The sequence below is a fragment of the Lipotes vexillifer genome, unplaced genomic scaffold, assembly GCF_000442215.2.
Source record: "Lipotes vexillifer unplaced genomic scaffold, Lipotes_vexillifer_v1.1 scaffold917, whole genome shotgun sequence".
In the NCBI taxonomy this organism is placed as follows: Eukaryota; Metazoa; Chordata; class Mammalia; order Artiodactyla; family Lipotidae; genus Lipotes; species Lipotes vexillifer.
The window spans coordinates 1,219,501-1,236,983 of NW_006795104.1; the positions used below are offsets into that span (position 1 = coordinate 1,219,501).

The 17,483-nt window shown below is 43.5% G+C and overlaps 1 protein-coding gene across 1 annotated transcript in view; it reads right to left on the reverse strand.

The window, feature by feature from the left end:
• IDNK (IDNK gluconokinase) overlaps positions 1-16,551 on the reverse strand; it is a 19,116-nt gene extending 2,565 nt beyond the window's left edge. Inside the window, exons 1-3 of the mRNA XM_007467445.1 lie at positions 16,502-16,551; positions 12,162-12,192; positions 11,653-11,739 (exon numbers count right to left, since the gene is read on the reverse strand). Of these exons, the coding sequence (XP_007467507.1) occupies positions 11,653-11,739; positions 12,162-12,192; positions 16,502-16,551 (168 nt within the window). The remainder of the gene's footprint in view (positions 1-11,652; positions 11,740-12,161; positions 12,193-16,501) is intronic.
• Between the last annotated feature and the right edge of the window lie 932 nt (positions 16,552-17,483).

Genomic DNA, 17,483 nt, shown 5'->3' on the forward strand with positions numbered 1-17,483 from the left:
TTTTTTGGTATGCGGGCCTCTCACTGTTGTGGCCTCTCCCGTTGCGGAGCACAGGCTCCAGACGTGCAGGCTCAGTGGCCATGGCTCACGGGCCCAGCTGCTCTGCAGCACGTGGGATCCTCCCGGACTGGGGCACGAACCCGTGTCCCCTGCATCGGCAGGTGGACTCTCAACCACTGCGCCACCAGGGAAGCCCAACTTCCACCATCTTAATCTTCCCATTGTAAGTATATTTTCTCTAGCTCTGATATGTATATAAATCTTCTATTATACTGCATGATTCTTTAGGTGCCTCTGATCTCAAATGCAGAGAGGTATTCACAGAAACCCTTATGTCAGCTGCTCCCTGGTCCTATTCTTCAAATCCTCCAGAAGCAAAGCTCTACTCAGATATAAGCAGTGTGAGAATTTTGTATTTCTCCAGAGAAGGCAGAGGAAGTTTACATAGGGCACCCTACAGTGTTTCACAAAGGAATCCTACTAGGGTAAATACTGATTGGTCATAATGCATTTAAAGAAAAACATAATTTTTTATTATGGAAATTTTAAACATATTCAGTGATTTTCAACTCACAGTCTGATTTTATATATGTCCCAGCCATATCCTTACCTGTGCCCTCATCCTTTATCATTTTGATACATATTCAAGAAACATGATGTGTCTTTAAAAGTCCTTGCTCTTAAACATTTGATTACTACCATTTTATTTAGGATTTTTGCATTTATATAATTGAGATTGACCTGCATTTGTTTTCTTGTATAGTCCATGTTAAATTTTGGTATCAAGGTTATACTAACCTCATAAAATAAGTAGGGCAGCTTTCCCTCTTTTTCTGTTCTTTGAAACAGCTTGTATATAATATATTATTGTTATGAACTGAATGTTTTTATTTCCCCAAAATTCATACCCCCTAATGTGATGATATTTAGAGGTAATTAGGTTTAGATGAGGTCATGAGGGTGGGGTCCTCATGATGGGATTAGTGCCCCTTTGAGAAGAGACCAGTGAGCTAGCTGTACTCTTTCTCTCCTTCCACTGCCCTCCCCCTCAATTACCCAGTGAGGATACAGTAAGAAGGCAGCCATCTACAAGCCAGGAAGAGAAACTCCAAGCTCAGAATAAACAAGAACCTGACCATGCTGGCATCTTGCTCTTGGACCTTCACCCTCCAGAACTGTGAGAAATAAGTGTCTATTGTTTAACCCACCCCGTCTATGATATTTTGTTACAGCAGCCTGAGCTAAAACTCATCTTAAAAACTCTGTGCCTGGGGCTTTTTTTTTTGAGGAAAGATCTCTGATTACAGGTTCAATTTCTTGAGTGAGCATTGTGTTATATTCAGATTTTTCTATTCTTGATTCAGTTTTGGTAACTGAAATACTTTAGAATCAGCAAGGTCACGTTTTCATTGGCAGGGGGTGGGGAGTAGACTGTGTCCCTGATCACTGTCTGTGCCATCAGATCACTGTCATCCAAGCCTGTTTTCCCACAGTAATTTATATTTTTCTGTGAAAGTGTCCAATTTTATCTAAGTCTTAAAATTCACTGGTATCAGATTTTTCATGGCCTCTTTTCATTCCTAGTCTTAATTGTGCTTTTTTCCCCCTTTGATCAATCTTGCCAGAGATTTGTCTGTTTTTATCTTTTCAAACAATTAGTTTCACTCATCACCTATATGGTTTCTTTGTTTTATATTCCATTAATTTCAGCACTTATTTCTATATTTTTCTACATTCTTCCTTTTTATTATTTTTTTTCTACTTAAACCCTTAGATCATCATTTTCATTTTTGTTATTTTTCCAAAAGTGCATTCAGAGGCTGTAAATTTCCTTCTAAGTACTCTTTCAGCTATATCCCATAAGTTTTAGTTGATAGCACTTTTGTCATACATTTCCAAATATCTTATAATTTCCACTATGATTTTTAACTTATGAATTATTTATATGTCAATTTTTATTTTTCAATTTTACTTATTTCTACAGTTTCCAACCATTTTATGATTTGTGAGAATTTTTCTTATTGATTTCTAATTCCTGTGCATTATGATAAAAAATGTGATTGATTGGTATGATATTGACTCTTTGGAATTTGTGGCAAATTGTGCCATATAGCACTAGTACTATGTGGTCTAGTAATATGGTCAGTATTTATAAATGTTCCATATATACCTGAAAAGAATATTTATTTTTTATTCATGCTTTTCAATATATTTGTTGTTTAAATCTTCTATATCTTTACTAATTTTTCTTGTCTGTTTCATGTATCTTTTGTCTGTTTTGATGTTTTCAAGAGAGTTGTTTTAAATTCTTCCATAGATTAAGAATTGACAGTTTTCCCTTCTGTCTTTGTGTATGTCTGAAAATGTCTTCTGCTCTTACTCTTAACTCATTTTAAGTAAGATTTCAGTTGGTAAAGAATTCTTGGTTGACAGTTATTTTCCCTCAGCAGTTTGAATACTTACTCACTGGCTTTAGGGCTCTATTGTTGTTGAGAAGTATCTCTTGTTATATTGGGCAGTCATTTAGAACATATATTTTCTCTTTGGTAAGCTGTAGGTAGAAAATAAACCTCTTTGTCCTTGATGTCTTGCAGTTTTACTATTTATCCTGTTCAGGACTCATTTTATATATTCAGTCTAAGGAAATTGTTAATTATTATCTCTTTGAATATTGCCTTTCCCCCACTTATTCTATTCTCCTTGGATTCCCTTTAGCTGTATGTGAAACTTATTTTATTATACCAGTTGCTTAATTTTTCTCGAATATTTTTCTAGTTATCTAGCTCTCTTATTCACTCTGGGTAATATCCTCTAGTCTGCCTTCTAATTCACTAGTTCTCTCTTCAGCTGTGTCTAGTTTATTGTTTAATCCATCTATTGATAATGAAACATTATCAATAAATTTTCCATTTCTTGTCTTTCATTTGATTCTTTAAAAAAATTATAGTTGATTTGCAATATTGTATTATTTCATTTGATTCTATTTCTTGCAGTATGACTTATCCCATTTGTGCTTTTTTGCTGATTCTCACAGTGGTTCATTTACCTGTATGGTTTGTACTTTTTGACTGCAGGTGCATCTTCAGATTTTTTTTCCCTTGTAGGAGTGCTGAGTTTTGGAAACATTTCCATAGGTAGTTTCACCAATTCCAGACTAGTATTACATTAATTTTTCAACTTGGTCTATGTCATATGAAGTGAATTGGGTGTAGGAAAGTCTCTAGTTTTCCACCTGTGGTCCAGGGGAGACAGCCAGATTCTTTGCTGCTTCTTGAATCTAGTGAGTGGAGATATTTGTAATCCTCACTCAAATAAAGTCTTCCTTTAAATACTTTATGCAAGTCCTCGCACTTAGTTTCAGGTCCAGCTCCATGCATCATATAGGCCTCATCTCCCATCTCTACAGGGGCATCAGAATCTCAGTCCCCAGCCTCCTGGCTTACAAGCATTTCCAAAACTTGGGGGAAGAGGTTATTTAGGTTTCATTAAATCTTGCCACTTTGATTCTGGCACCTGAGAATTTCTCATTTTGCTTCTGACCTTGGTTAAGCCCTTGGCTATGCCCCCCCCCCCCAATCTTTTCCACCAGGAGCCTTTCAAGTTCTTCAGCTCTGGGTGAGCTCCTTTAGTTCCTGAATATCTCCCCTGGGCTCAGGCTTTCCCATTTCTTATTCAGAGTAACTAAATACTCAGTAAGTGAAAGGTTCATTCCACCAAGGCCTTCACTCTGTATTCAGCAAACTAAAGACCCTCCAGTTACTAGGACCCACCCTTGCCAGGAAGCAGAAGAGGATTTTACACACACACACTCACACTCAAAACACACACACATATTTAATTTTTTCATATTAAATAAAAATTTTAAAAAGCATGTGTGGTAATATTGGGTTGAGGTTCCTGAAAGTTTTACTAGTGATAGAATTTTTTAAGACTTTACCTCTATGGGGACTTCCCTGATGGCACAATGGTTAAGAACCCACCTGCCAATGCAGGGGACACAGGTTCGATCCCTGGTCTGGGAAGATTCCACATGCCGCAGAGCAACTAAGCCCGTGTGCCACAACTACTGAAGCCTGCGTGCCTGAGCCTGTGCTTGCAATGAAGAGTAGCCCCCGCTTGCTGCAACTAGAGAAAGCCCGTGCGCAGCAATGAAGACCCAATGCAGCCCCCCAAAAAAATAATAAATTAAAAAAAAAAGACTTCACCTCTATGTACACACTAGTCGACCAGAGACCACTTAGAAGTACAAATGCAACAGTTACAAAATCCACACAAGACACAGATCAACTGACAACTATCACCTAACTTACACAAATAATAAAACAGCTATTAATACATAATTCACAGAAATTATTACTCAAATTACAACAGCTACTACAATGTGCACACATTGTAGCTCTAATGTATTTAATGAATGAAACATTTGTTTATGTTAGCACTTGTCTGACTGTAGTCAGTAGAACCATTGTGGTTATTTCTAAACGAGGTAACAAGATACAGCTCCAGATTTGCAGACCACAAAGAACTCTGTGCTTTATGAGGAGACCTATGTGCTCTTGGAAAAGAGTGTATATGTTTAAGGTTTATTATTGGCAAGGTTTTCTAAGACATCATACTCAAAAACTAAATGTTCTGGAGAAGTCTATGAGGAGAAAAAAAGTTGTAGGAGCTATACTTATGGAACTTGAAATTGCCACTGTAACACAGTATTTTCTGGGCTTATGGCAGGGGTCCAGGAAGAAGAGTGTCAAGGATTATAGGTAGCGGGGATAATTAGAATGGACTTACTGAGCTGTGCAGTATTTTATGATGGAAAATTGCCCATGGGGAAAGCTGCCAATTCAAGCACAGATTTGGATTTCCCCTTTCCTTCATCCATTTACAAGCGTTTGTTGTGTGCTTAGGGAGATCCAGACACTGCTCTAGGTGCTTTCTTTCAGTACTCTAGACATGATCACCCTAAGTTTAACTTCTAAGATTCCATTTGCACTCAACTTTCTAAAGTCCTTTCTTTCCTGTACTCCCACTGTGAATAGCTAAGCTTTTCTACTATATTCATGAACAGGGATGAAAAAGAGAACACTGTTATACAATGACCTTAAAAAAATTTTTTTTAAACCTCTTTGGCTATATTTTCCAAAACAGCTCCTCTAATAGAAGGCTGTAGCAGAGCAGGGTGACTGGGGCTTAAAGACTCACACATCAGCAGGATGAGCAGTTTCTACCTAGGATCCAGTCCTACAAAGATATAGTGCCTTTCAGGCCTGCAGGAAGGGCAGCACAGGCCACTTACTTGGTAAAGTGGTATACTAATCATTAAGGGGACTAACTTCATTGTGTGTTTTACATGTAAATGGGGGCATCCCATTTCAAGCTGCAGAAATGATGTCCACTTTTAAAAAGTTAAGGAGTCTGCTTATAGCATATGGGGCCCACAGTGACGTAACTTCCTAACTAAGCACTTGGAAAAGGAAAGAAGCTTGTTCTTTGAAGCTTTAATTTAAAGAGCAACACTTAATAGAAAGGAGCAGAGATGTATAAACTCATCTGAAGGAGTAAAAATGACCCTCAGGCTAGCAGGACATCACTGTGATCCAACTACATATTTTTACACACATAAAGGAAGCACATCTGTCCCAGCAAGGCTTGGTGGGTGTGAAAGCCCAAGGCAGGAGCACTACGGAATTAAACAGCAGAGTACTGACCAGAGGACATGTCTGGCCATTGGACTGAGTTCTGGCCATAGGACTTTGAATATCATATTCTCATTAGCAAACGTCTTCCTGTAAGGGGATGGATGGTCTCACACCATTAGAAACTTCAGCCCTAACTCTCCTACCCTTTTGATTGCATGTTCACTGAGAAACCTGATTGTATGTTGGCTTCTGAAATCAGATCCATGTGAAGTGTTACAGGCCATGTGGCACTAAAATTTCTCTTTGTAAATTAATCAACTGGCATTCTGGTTTTATGTAGAAATCTTGTGAACCTGACTAGTGGGGTTCTCATATGAGACATGAATGCGTGTTCAATGTGTTGACAGTATCAGGCATTGAGCTGACAAGACAGAGCCTGACTACCCTTGTCCTATCTGGGTAGGCAGACAGCCTTTTCCACAATACATCCCTTGTCACTGTACAAGTCTCTAGGTGAAACAAAATCCTGAGACTAGTGCCGTGGGCTGCTAACCCCCATTCAGCAAGAATGTTTGGTTTAGAAGAGGTAGTTGGAAGGTTCAGAGGGCCAAATGCTAATTCACATATTCAGTATTCACGTGCCTACTTAGAGTTCAAGGAGCAATTATAATGATGCATTAGGACTGATTCACAGATTTAAACACAACAAAAAAATGAGTTGTTCTTCTGCATGAGTAAAATGTTCCTAGTGGGTTTGGATGAACCAAGGAGAGGGGATAATTTGTTTAATTTCTAGTACTTTAGATATCTCTTCTTTCTTCACATTAGCAGAGGAGCAAACTTGTGTTCTGTTGTTTTACTTAGATTGCACATTTCCTCCAGTCCATCGGCACAAATATCTCTTTGTACAGAGATCAATCTCTGTATTATTTTATGGCTTAGGAAACAAATATGTTATGGTGTTAAGTTGGGTATTGACTTTATTATTCATTACATTTTCTGCATGCCTGAAACATTTCACAATAAAGACGAAACAAATTAAAAATAACGGAAAACATGTTTGGGTAATAAGCTTCCTATCCTATGTATAGGAAAATGGAACTTTACTTTGAATCCATACTTTTTTATTGTTTTAATAGTGCCTCAATATGTGCCTTCGTCAAGAATTAAGCATGTTGCATCATAATAAAATTCCTCAGAAGCTCAACCATGAAAACTAATATTAATACATGGAAACATTAAACTATTTAAACAAAAATGGATGCTTTCAGACATTTGCCCAATCAGAATGTATGTTGCACCAGTTTATTCACTGTACCGGTAAGGTCTGGGTCCACCAGCCATAAAAACAATGAGAGAAGGTTGGAGATAAAACAGAAGCACTTTCAACTTTATTTTACAGAAGTGTCCAAGTATTGAGTCATAATTACACAACTGGGATCCTTCCTTGGAGGATCACATGGGGCCACAAGCAGAGAGTTTTTCCAAAGCAGCTCCAGAGGCTACCTAGACTCCCATGTGGAAACCAGAATTCTCAGACCTACTGTGTAAAGCCAGGTGTCACCTGCCTCAAATACTCTTCAAGGCCTAGGCCCCTACAATGGATGTGCTCACTGAGGGCTGTGCCTCTCTCCTGCTCTCACCCTCACCCTTGCTGTCACCCTTTCTTGCTCCACTTAATCAACCCTGATTTACTTCTTATAGATTATTTTTGTGTTTGTGGAGTATCAGGGCCTTTAACACAGTAGAAAAAGTAGAGTCTCAGAGGTTATAGAGATCCCCCTCACTCTGTGCCTTTGCTCAACTTACTTAACTTCTCTGTGCCTCCCTTTGTTCATCTGCAAAATGGGGGAATCATGTGTAATACATTGAGCTGCTTTGGGACTTAAACAGGAAAAGGAGTAGACTCCATTTTAACATTACTTTTTGGCTGATTTAATAGCTGCAATAAACAGCATTCATTCCAACTTTGAATTTTGAAAAGACCTTTAATAAATAAATTTAGTAGGCAGTGGGCTCTAACTCCACAAACAATGAATACTAAATATGTGCAAAGCACCATATCAAGCACTGGGGATATAAATATGAACGGTGCAGTCCCTGTCCTCGAGGGGGTCACAGCCTAAGGATGGGTATTTATCAATTAAACTACCCACAGGACAGTAATGAGGGCTCCAAGAAATATAAGAAGGGCTATGATAAGACAAGGGGAGAGAGCAATTTTGATCAGGCCCTAGGAAGACTAAATCTTAAAGGGTAAAGAGGATTTTAATGGAAGCAGGGCCTGTCAAGCAGAGGGAAGGCAAGACTTGGCATATTAAAGATGGTTTACCAAGACTCTTGTCTAAATGGATGAGGCAGGAGCTCAGCACTGGTGAACAGGAGGTGTGGGAGTTGATAGGTGAGGAAGGTCAGGAGAAACTGTCAGGACTAGAGAGTCAAGACCTTGAGTGACCTGCTAAGGAGTCTGGACTTTACTGTTAGGGTCGTAGGGAGGACTTGGACACATGAGCTCCAAATTTTGTATTCATGTTTGTGAAAAAAGGGAATGATTGAGATCTCCTTTTCACAGACGCAGAAACTGGGGCAAAACAGAGGATATATTAAAGCAAATTCACTGAACTCTGTGTGTAAACAGTTACTATGGACAATATGGTAACTAAGGCAAGTCAAACACAGAAAGTCTTAGGGGAAAGAGAGGAGGAAACAACATAACCCAAATGAATATCCCTGCTTGCTGGATCTGATGTTCTAGGTCCCTTCATTCCTGATAATCCTTACATGCAGGGATGGGGGGGGGCAGTGTACCCTGAACCCCCAGCCCAGAGCTTAAGCACTTGGCCTATCTAGAGAAACAGTGTCTTCTGGAAGGGGATGATGGTTAAAGGGCAGGGCAGGAGCTCAGAGGAACAGATGGAAGATGAGTGTGTCCAGCATTGCTGGGGGAGGTGGAGAGAGGGCAAGGAAAGTAGGAGGGGAGGACAACGGGCGATGGACTGGTTTTATCTGGTGCAAAAGTGAACTTAAGCCCACAGAGGAAAGAATGCATGTAAAAATAATATATACCCCAAAAAGGATAAGGGGGAAAAACTCAAATTCAATTAGTAGGTATTTTTAGAAGATGAAACCAAGGGTGATGAAAATTCTGTGAAAGGATTTTTCGGCACTGGTTAATTTTCTATACAGGATAAGTATTATATTTATAATCAGGGAAAAATTTTCAAAAAAACCTCTTTTAAATAGACTTTGAGGTTGAAGTCTGCTCAAGTGTCACCATACGCTGCCAGGACAGCATGAACCTGGCACATATGGGAGACTCACTGACTGGCAGCTTGGAAATTCTTTATTATCATCATCATCACGCTAATAATGTATTGCATCCTGGGTGGCGTATCCTTCTATACCAGCGCTGTCCTATAGAGCTTTTTGCCCTGAGGGAAATGTCCTCTATCTGTGCCACCTGGATTAGCAGCCACCAGCCACATGTGGCTGTTGAACACTTGAAATGTGGCAGTGCAACCCAGGAACTGGAGTTTACATTTAATTTAATTGAAATAGACTTAAGGAGCCTTTGGTATATTCAACTCAGGTTCTTTCTCTTCACATCTCAGCCTTCTGAGCACAATACCCTACCCAAACCCTCCTGAGACTCTTCCGCAAGGCCAACCGCTATGTCTAACTCTAACACTCTAACTGATGTTCCGTACAGTATCTTTGGGGTGGGGGGCTGGTTGCCAGAGCAACCAGGAGGTCCTTGGTGCCAGCTCAGCGTGACCCACACCTTCACTCTTAGACTCGCTGGGCTCTCATCAAAAATGTAAGCCATCTGCCATCTTACCTCTTTCTCTCTGCTTCTCTCTAAGGTCAGGCTAACTTGTACAGCTGCCTCTGAAATATATTTAGTAACTTGTGTTTCTTCCAGTAACTGACAACCTTTTCTTCTGTACAACAAATTCCTCTGCTGAATTCTCCTCCCCAGCCCCCCATCCATACGGCCCACTTAACAAGCCTCACTTGTGAACAAGAGGAATGCTGCTTAAATGCCATTTTAAAGTCTGTCCATTTGGGTTGCTTTACCTTGTTCCTTATTTTAATTTTCATTTGTACCTGCCAAGGAGAAAAATAAAATAACCCTAGCACAGTCACATTTTACACACTCCACAGAAATGGTTTCTGTTACATGTATGTATATATAGATAAGATATTAGCAACAACAATAAGAAGTGATATTTACTGAATGCTTCAGGCATTTCTCTGTGCACATTTTTCATATTATCTCATTTAATCCTCCCAAGAACTCAATGAAATAGGTCCTGTCACCATCCCTACTTCACAGGAGGAAAATGAGGCACAGAGATACTAAGCCATCTGCCAAAAGTCACACAAGCTCAGTGGTGAGGCCAGGTTATCTATATTATGTTTATTGTCTCTCATATAATATCATTATTATGTTTAAATTATTACTCTGTATCCCTTTTTTGCTTCTCTCCTCCTGCCTTCTAAAGTCAGATGCTGTAAACTTGATTTTGATGGTTTAATGTTTAAATTATTACAAACTCGAGGTGCACTCCCTGGGACAAAGAGAAAACCCTCAGAGTGCTCTAGAATTAGACCTAATATGGGTTAATGACTCCAGTCCTTCACGGCAGGACAAAGAGAAGAAAGTGGGGCCCAACTGGGGTGAGCCAAGGTCATGAAAGTGAAAACACCAGCGTTGCTCTTTGGCCAGTTCCATACCATACCTGCCCTTTGGACACCCTTGGCACGTGGGCCCAGCTAGAGCCCCTGCTCTCAGCTGCTCTGTGGACTCAGCCCTACGCCCTGCCCTCAGTCTCTCCTGGGTTACAGCTAATCATGCCAGTGAATCCAGTGACTCTGGTTTGAGAGAGACCCTCTAGGAAAGGGCCTCATGACAGTGTATAAAGAAATGAGGCGCCAGTCATTCATTCTTACACTCATTCATTCATTCACTCACAAATTTGCCACAAATATTTTCTGACATGTACTGTGTGTCAGGCTCTGGGGATATATAATGGTTAACAGAAATGGCCATAGTGCCTGCCCTTTTGGAGGTAAAATCTAGTTGCAGAGATAAATAGTAATCAAATTCTCACACCATCAAATGCCATGTTGCAACTGGGACAAGGACGATAAGGGATACGGTGCCATGAGAGTTTATTATAGGAGGTTTTACCTAGAAGTCAGGGAGAGCTTCCCTGAAGAAGGAGCACAGGAGCTGAGATGTGAAGCATGAGCCGGGTAACTGAGAAGAGGGCAGGGAAGTGCATTATTCCTCACAGTGGGAACAACAGATACAAAAGCCCTGCGGGGAGGAGTGTGGTGGTAGAGCAACTGAAAGAGGCAAGGGTGGCTCCAGTGGATACAAGGAGGGGACGTGTGGCTCCAGAGGGCCATGTCTGAGTTTGTGAAACCCACTGGAGCAATTTTGTTTTTCTCCTTGGTGATCATAAATAGTGATGAATGAAAAAAAGAGCTGCAGCAGCCCAGGGAGCGGGATTCGTGACACGACATCAGAGCCCTCCCCACTCCTGCACCTGGGTGGGCGGGCGGGGGGTGGTTTCCTCGGGCTGCTGGTGGGGAAGCAGCCAGGGCTTTGCTTTGCCAGGCAAAGATGCCAGGGCCTGGCGAGGTGGTAGGCTGATAAGTCCTGGGAAGAAAAGATGAACTTCCTCACATATGAGGCAGAGGGGAACCTCTGCCCTCTCAGGGATTACATTCTGCAGATTAAAATACGTCAACAAAGTGTTCCGGCAGATCCTGCCGAGCTGGGACAGAGGGTGGCATCACTGTTGATGCCAGTTTAGAGTTTAGATGGGAGTTCAGGGCCAAAGCTAACATATGTGGTGGACCCGCTGTGCACCTGGCTTTTGGAGCACTGTACGTGAGTGCATGACTCAGGAACTCTACTACAACAAGCACTGCAGGAATCTTAACCTGCATCACCCTGCATCACAGGACATCTGTGTTGGAAATAAAAACAGACAGCAGACCTTACCTGGTCATTCAGAGGTATCCCTTTTCCCATCTTCATCCGATTTTCCTCTGGGTGATAGTCATCTGCATCATAGAATTTCCATCCTAGCTTTAAGAACAAAGTGAAAGAGGGTGTGTGGCAGGTAGTGCGGCCCACGTGACAGCCACCGTGGGGTTACTAAAACTAACAGGCAGGTACAGAAACAACCCTGCCACCCTCTTCCCCACCAGCAGCCCGAGGAAAACCACCCCGCCCCCCCGCCCCCCCCAGGTGCAGGAGTGGGGAGGGCTCTGATGTCGCATCACGAATCCCGCTCCCTGGGCTGCTGCAGCTTTTTTTCATTCATCACTATTTATGATCACCAAGGAGAAAAACAAAATTGCTCCAGTGGGTTTCACAAGCTGCATGGAGGTATCTGTGGTGAGTTTACAAAGCACTCAGGCCAGAAGAAAAGGCAGGGAGGGGAAAGGGAGTGAAGCAAAGAGACAACATGGTGGGACTAGCAACTGGGAGGCATTAGAACAGGTTACCTGGGATGCCAGCAGGGTGCCAACGGTGGATCTGTAGAGAGGACATAGATGTTACATGACTGTGCTTTCCCAGCCTGCGCTGTGCCTCTTCCATCCGAGGAGCCCTGGGAAGCAGAGGGCTGCCCTACCGGTATTAATCACCGACAATTTATGATACTGAAACTGAGACAGATGCTCCTGACCCTGGAGTCTAGAGCATGGCTTTAGTTTCCTCCAGGAATTTAAATGAAATAATTATCCAGTCATCACCAGTTTTTCTCCCAAAAGCAATACATAAGATCTCATTAAACTCCTGAAGTTTTTTCCTTAAGTTTTTGGTCCCTGTTTTGTAGGTAATTATTTTTTTGAGAAAAAATATTGAATTATTAAAGTGATAAATTCTACTGAGGATATTGGAGGGAGAGGTCTGACAGGGAATTTAACCTCTAAGCACCCACACAAGGTTCAAGGAGCTCATAAAAGCATTAAAATATTGGGGCTTAAAAGGGGCACACTCTTCAAATAAAGGACATGGAGAATTACCAGCACTCGTTATTAAGTCTGGGAGTTGAATGCTGTCTGTGCAATGCATCTGAGAATGATCTACCTGTTCAGACCCTAACAGGCTGCATGGTCAGTGAAGAGGGCTTGGGTCCTAGAAACTGAGGTCTGGCCACGGTCTCCATTCTGCCACTAAATGACTGTGTCCTCCTGTGTATGTCACCTTGTCCTCTAAATCTCAGTTTTCTCACCTGTAAAACAAGGGAACTGAGCTACATTTACCCATTCACCTACTCATTTCACTCAGCCAATATCTACTGAGCGTCTACTAGCTCCTAGGACATAATGCTCAGCCCACTGAGACTGGCCATCTTGAGGCTTACAGGCTAGCGCCGTAGGGTATGGGTGGAGGCCTTCAGGCAATTAATTAGAAACGAAGCCCCTTCATGCTATCAGTTTCTGAAGTGTTACCCAAAATGCCAATCATTGAAGTATGAACTTCAGAATTTTTTACTGTATCCTCCTACCATTTCATCATGCCCTCTTGCCTAAGTTTTACACACACTTTTACAATTATCTACTTGTTATATTTGTTTCATTGGTTCACTCTTTAAAATTAAACAAATGTGTTAAACAAGGAAACTCTTTCCTTCCCTTATACAGGAAGCCACAGTCACTTGCCTTAAACAGGAGGCAATCAAAAAGATGTATACAGTGAAAACAAAACATTGTGATGAAATTCTAGCTGGATACTATCTATTCCTTACCAAGGGTCCTCTCTCTTTTGTTAAGAAGGTATCAGGGAAGTTTTAAAAAGACACACTTGTACCAAACCGAGACCTGCTCCCGAAGGTAACCAAAGGACTGAGAGAACTAGAACCTCTCCCATTATGTTCACTCCTTTGGAGGCAGCATAGGGTGACATGTTGTAGCCTACTGGTGACTAAACCGTCCCAGCCGAACTCCAGGGCTGGTGAAATCTGTGCTGTGTACAACGGAAATCACACTTAAGACCAAGTTAGATTAGCCAGGAATGAACATGTCAGCCACCAGTCATAATTTAAAAGAAAAGCTAACTAGATTGGGGTGTAGACGGGCAGGAAGGAGATAGAAGAAAATGGAAAAACCACTCTCTACCACTCTAACCAAACTTCCTAACCAGAGGACAGCTGGACTGTTTGAATATGGACCAGGGACCCCCAGCAGAAATACGGCAAAGTGCTCGGCTCACAGGAGACTGGTCAGGGCTGAACATTACAAACCAGTTTGGGGCCCAAATGTCTTCCAGTGGGATGGTCTAAATCAGGATCGAGGAGACTTAAAAAGACAGCAGGCAGTAGGCTGGGGCACAGAATAATGAGAAAGGTATTCAAAAGGCCTGAGCTTGTTGCGACAGCAGGAAAAAGAAGGAAACACGGAAAGAAGCTGAGGGTGGCTTCACTAAGATTGTAAAAATATAAAGAAAGCTAACACCGCCACCCACTCAAATGGCTCCATTCATTTATTCATCTAGTCAATACATATTTATTAAGCACCTACTATGTGCCAGGCATTGTTCTAGACACATATGTCAATAAAAAGGAAAAAGATCCCTTACATTCAGGTAGGGGAGGGAAAGGCAATAAACACAATAAACTTATTACTTGACATTACTTTAACAGTGTTTTAAATGGAATCTTTCTGGTTTGAGGCTATTGTTTTCTTAAGGTATTACCCCACTGCTCCAAATGTTATGGAGTATATTTAAAAATCCTGCAGGGCCCTAAGAGGGGCTCACAAAAGTCACCAAAGAGCTCAATGTTGCTACATCCAATGATCAATGTAATCAATTCTCAGGCATTTTATCACTCAGTCCATTGACAACAGTTGACATTGACCTAACCATTAGAGGGCCCAGGGCTCAGTCCTTGGCCAGCTTATCCACACTCACTCCCTTGGTGTTCTGAACATCTGTGTCTTTAAACATATCCACACACTGATGAATCCTACATTTTCACCTAAAGTCCCTCTCTCCTGAACTCGACTTGGATATCTGATTGCCCACTTGAATGACCGATAGGCATGTCCAACTCACCACATCCCACACTGAGCTCCTGAAATTTTCTTCCAAACCTGCTCTGCCTATTGCTTCCCCATCAGTCAACAGAAACTCTTTTCTTCCAGTTACCCAGGCCAAAAATCTTGAAATCATCCATGACTCTTCTCTCCTTCATATCCCACATCCAGTCCATCGACACATCTTTTTGGCTCTACTTTCAAAATATTCCAGCATATGACCACTCCTTTTCACCTGCATTTTTTTTTGACCTCATCTCCCAATCACTCTGCCACAATGGCCTCCCTGCTAGTCCACAAGAAAGTCAAGCGTCAGGACCTTTGCACTTGCCATTCCCTCTGCCAATATGCCCTTTCCTGGCTATCCACAGGCTTATTTCCTCTCTTCTTGTAGGTCTTTCTCCAACACCACTTCCTCAGAGGAACCCTCCCTCATTATCCTGCCTGGCTCTTTGTTCCATTTACCTTCCTTTATTTTCCCCTAGAGCACCGACTGCTGCCTGGTGCACTGCACATGTATTTATTCCCTTACTGCCTCCCTCCCTTACTAGGATGTAAACTCTTTGAGGGCAGGGATTTATCTGTCCTGCTCACTACATGTCAGTGACGTTGAGGAAGGATTGAGCTCGATAACCATTTACTGAATGCATGAATATCATAACCATATGACATATGGTACAGCCTCCCCTCATCTGATCCAAGGCTTGGGTCGGGGGGCAGCACATGAACTGCCCAAGCTCACAACCAGAGAGCAGTAGAACCAAGACCTAGGGCTCTTGACTTTCACTACAGCACACCAGAGCGGCAGTTTTTCATTCTCTGAGTTCTTCAGTCATACACAGTGAGGGACTTTCTGGCTCTGTGTTTTATTTTAAATTTCAGTTCAAGATTCCCTGTCTTTGAGGCTAAAAATGCCACAATAATTTTTGGAAGCCAAACCTACCTACCTGGAGAAAGAAAGAGTCTTTAAAATACACTGGACCGCATGGGCAGTTCCTGATTCAGATCATTCTAGAAGGGACTGGATAAGCCTTTGGAGGTTGTGATATTTTAGTTGTCTTTTGCTGCCTCTGGTGGAATGCTGCCGTAGCTGCCTTTTCTGATAATAAAGGGCATTGTCAGACTTTGGTCTAAACAGGAAGCCAAAGGCTTCCTCAGCCCCCAAGTTAGCCAGACTGGGCTGGGCAGAGGTTTTGTGGTATGCAGTGCGCCTCCCTGCTCACAAACCTTCAGGGGCCACTCTTCATTTTAACACCGAATCCCTCCAGTTGAAGGGGGAACACAGTAAATAGGAAGGTTAAATTCACGTTCCAAAATCTAATCAGAAAAGTCCAGGGCCCGGCAGGAGGGAGCTGGCGCACTGTCCAGCTTGACAAGTCTGTAGGAGCCTGGGACGAGGCTTGCCCCTGCTCTGTGGGCCTTGCTCCCTTGCACGCTGTGCCCACATGAGGCCCTCAAACATGGGCACCTGTGACGGCCCGGGCCGCTCCAGGTGGCGCGGGGAAGTCGTTACTCTATTCGCGCCCCTGCAGGCGCCTCTTCACAAGGCGCTTTCGCTAAAGCCTCTGCCTAAATTTACAGACAGAGATCCCGAGTCTGGGGTGTGGCCCCGGGCCGGGCGCCCCCGAGGCGAGCAGGTTGGCAAGTGGGGAGAGGGAGCAGGTGCCCTGGGCCTCGGTTCCCTCATCAGCAAAGGGAAAGGACCCTCCCGTCGCCGCGGGCCCGGAACGCCGGCGGATCTGGCCTCCGCCGCCCCGCGCCGCCCCCCAACTGCTTCCCCCGCGCCCCGGCCCTCCCGGACCTACTTCCCCGAGCCGCTCACGCCCATCACCAGCAGCACGCCGGGCGCCGCCATCGCCCGGAGTCGCGTCGCCTTCTGGGGCTGGTCTGCTCCGCCTTCCCAGCCACGGGGGGCGGAGCCGCCCGCGACCCAGCCCGGCCCAGGCGGACCCCACCCGAAAGCCCCCACCAAGACCCCGACCCAACAGTGCCCCACCCCTCATCCTGTCCCCAGCCGCCCGCCACCCACGCCGACACCTTCCCCCTCCCCCTGGCGTCCCTTCCCCGACGAGACCCGTCCCAAGCCGAGACGCCGCCCCCATGCACTCGGCCCTCAGCCGCCCCGCCTCCCGCAGCGCCCGGCGAGACCCGCGCACCCGGCGGCCCACCGCTTCCCCTTCCCCCCACTTCCACCCAGTTCTCGCTGAGCCCTCCGCGCCCGTTTCCCTCGTGGGGTAAGTGGAGCCTCCCGCAGGCAGGAGGGAGCCGGCCCCGAGTCCCTGCACCTGCGGTCCTCCTCTCTAGCCCTTCTCCGCTGCAGGGGAACCTCGCCCTTGCAGGCCGGACCCTCTGGCTCCTCCTTTACTAATGGAAAGAGCATTTATTTGTTTTTTAAATGTTGTAAAAAGAAAAAGCAGAAAATGAATTCACACTTTCCCGCACCTGCAGGCAACAAGCGTCCGTTCCCAAAATGATCCGCCGTCCCGCATAGATAAATGGGTATGAATATTTTATAGTTGGGATCATGCTGTACACGGTGTTTTGTAACCTGGCATTTTGTCACAATAATACAATACAAGGCAGATTTCTTTTGGTGTCAAGTATAGACAGGTACATAGTGGCACATGTCATGGCTCTGCTATTTAATCTGGTTCCTGTTCTCAGGTAAATTACTTAAGGGGAAGAAGCACCCTTTGAAGGGCCATTTTGCTTTAAAACAATGTTAATTATGTGCCATTTAAAATACTTGATTAAAAGTACTTCCAGTGACATTCTGCCCAACCTCCT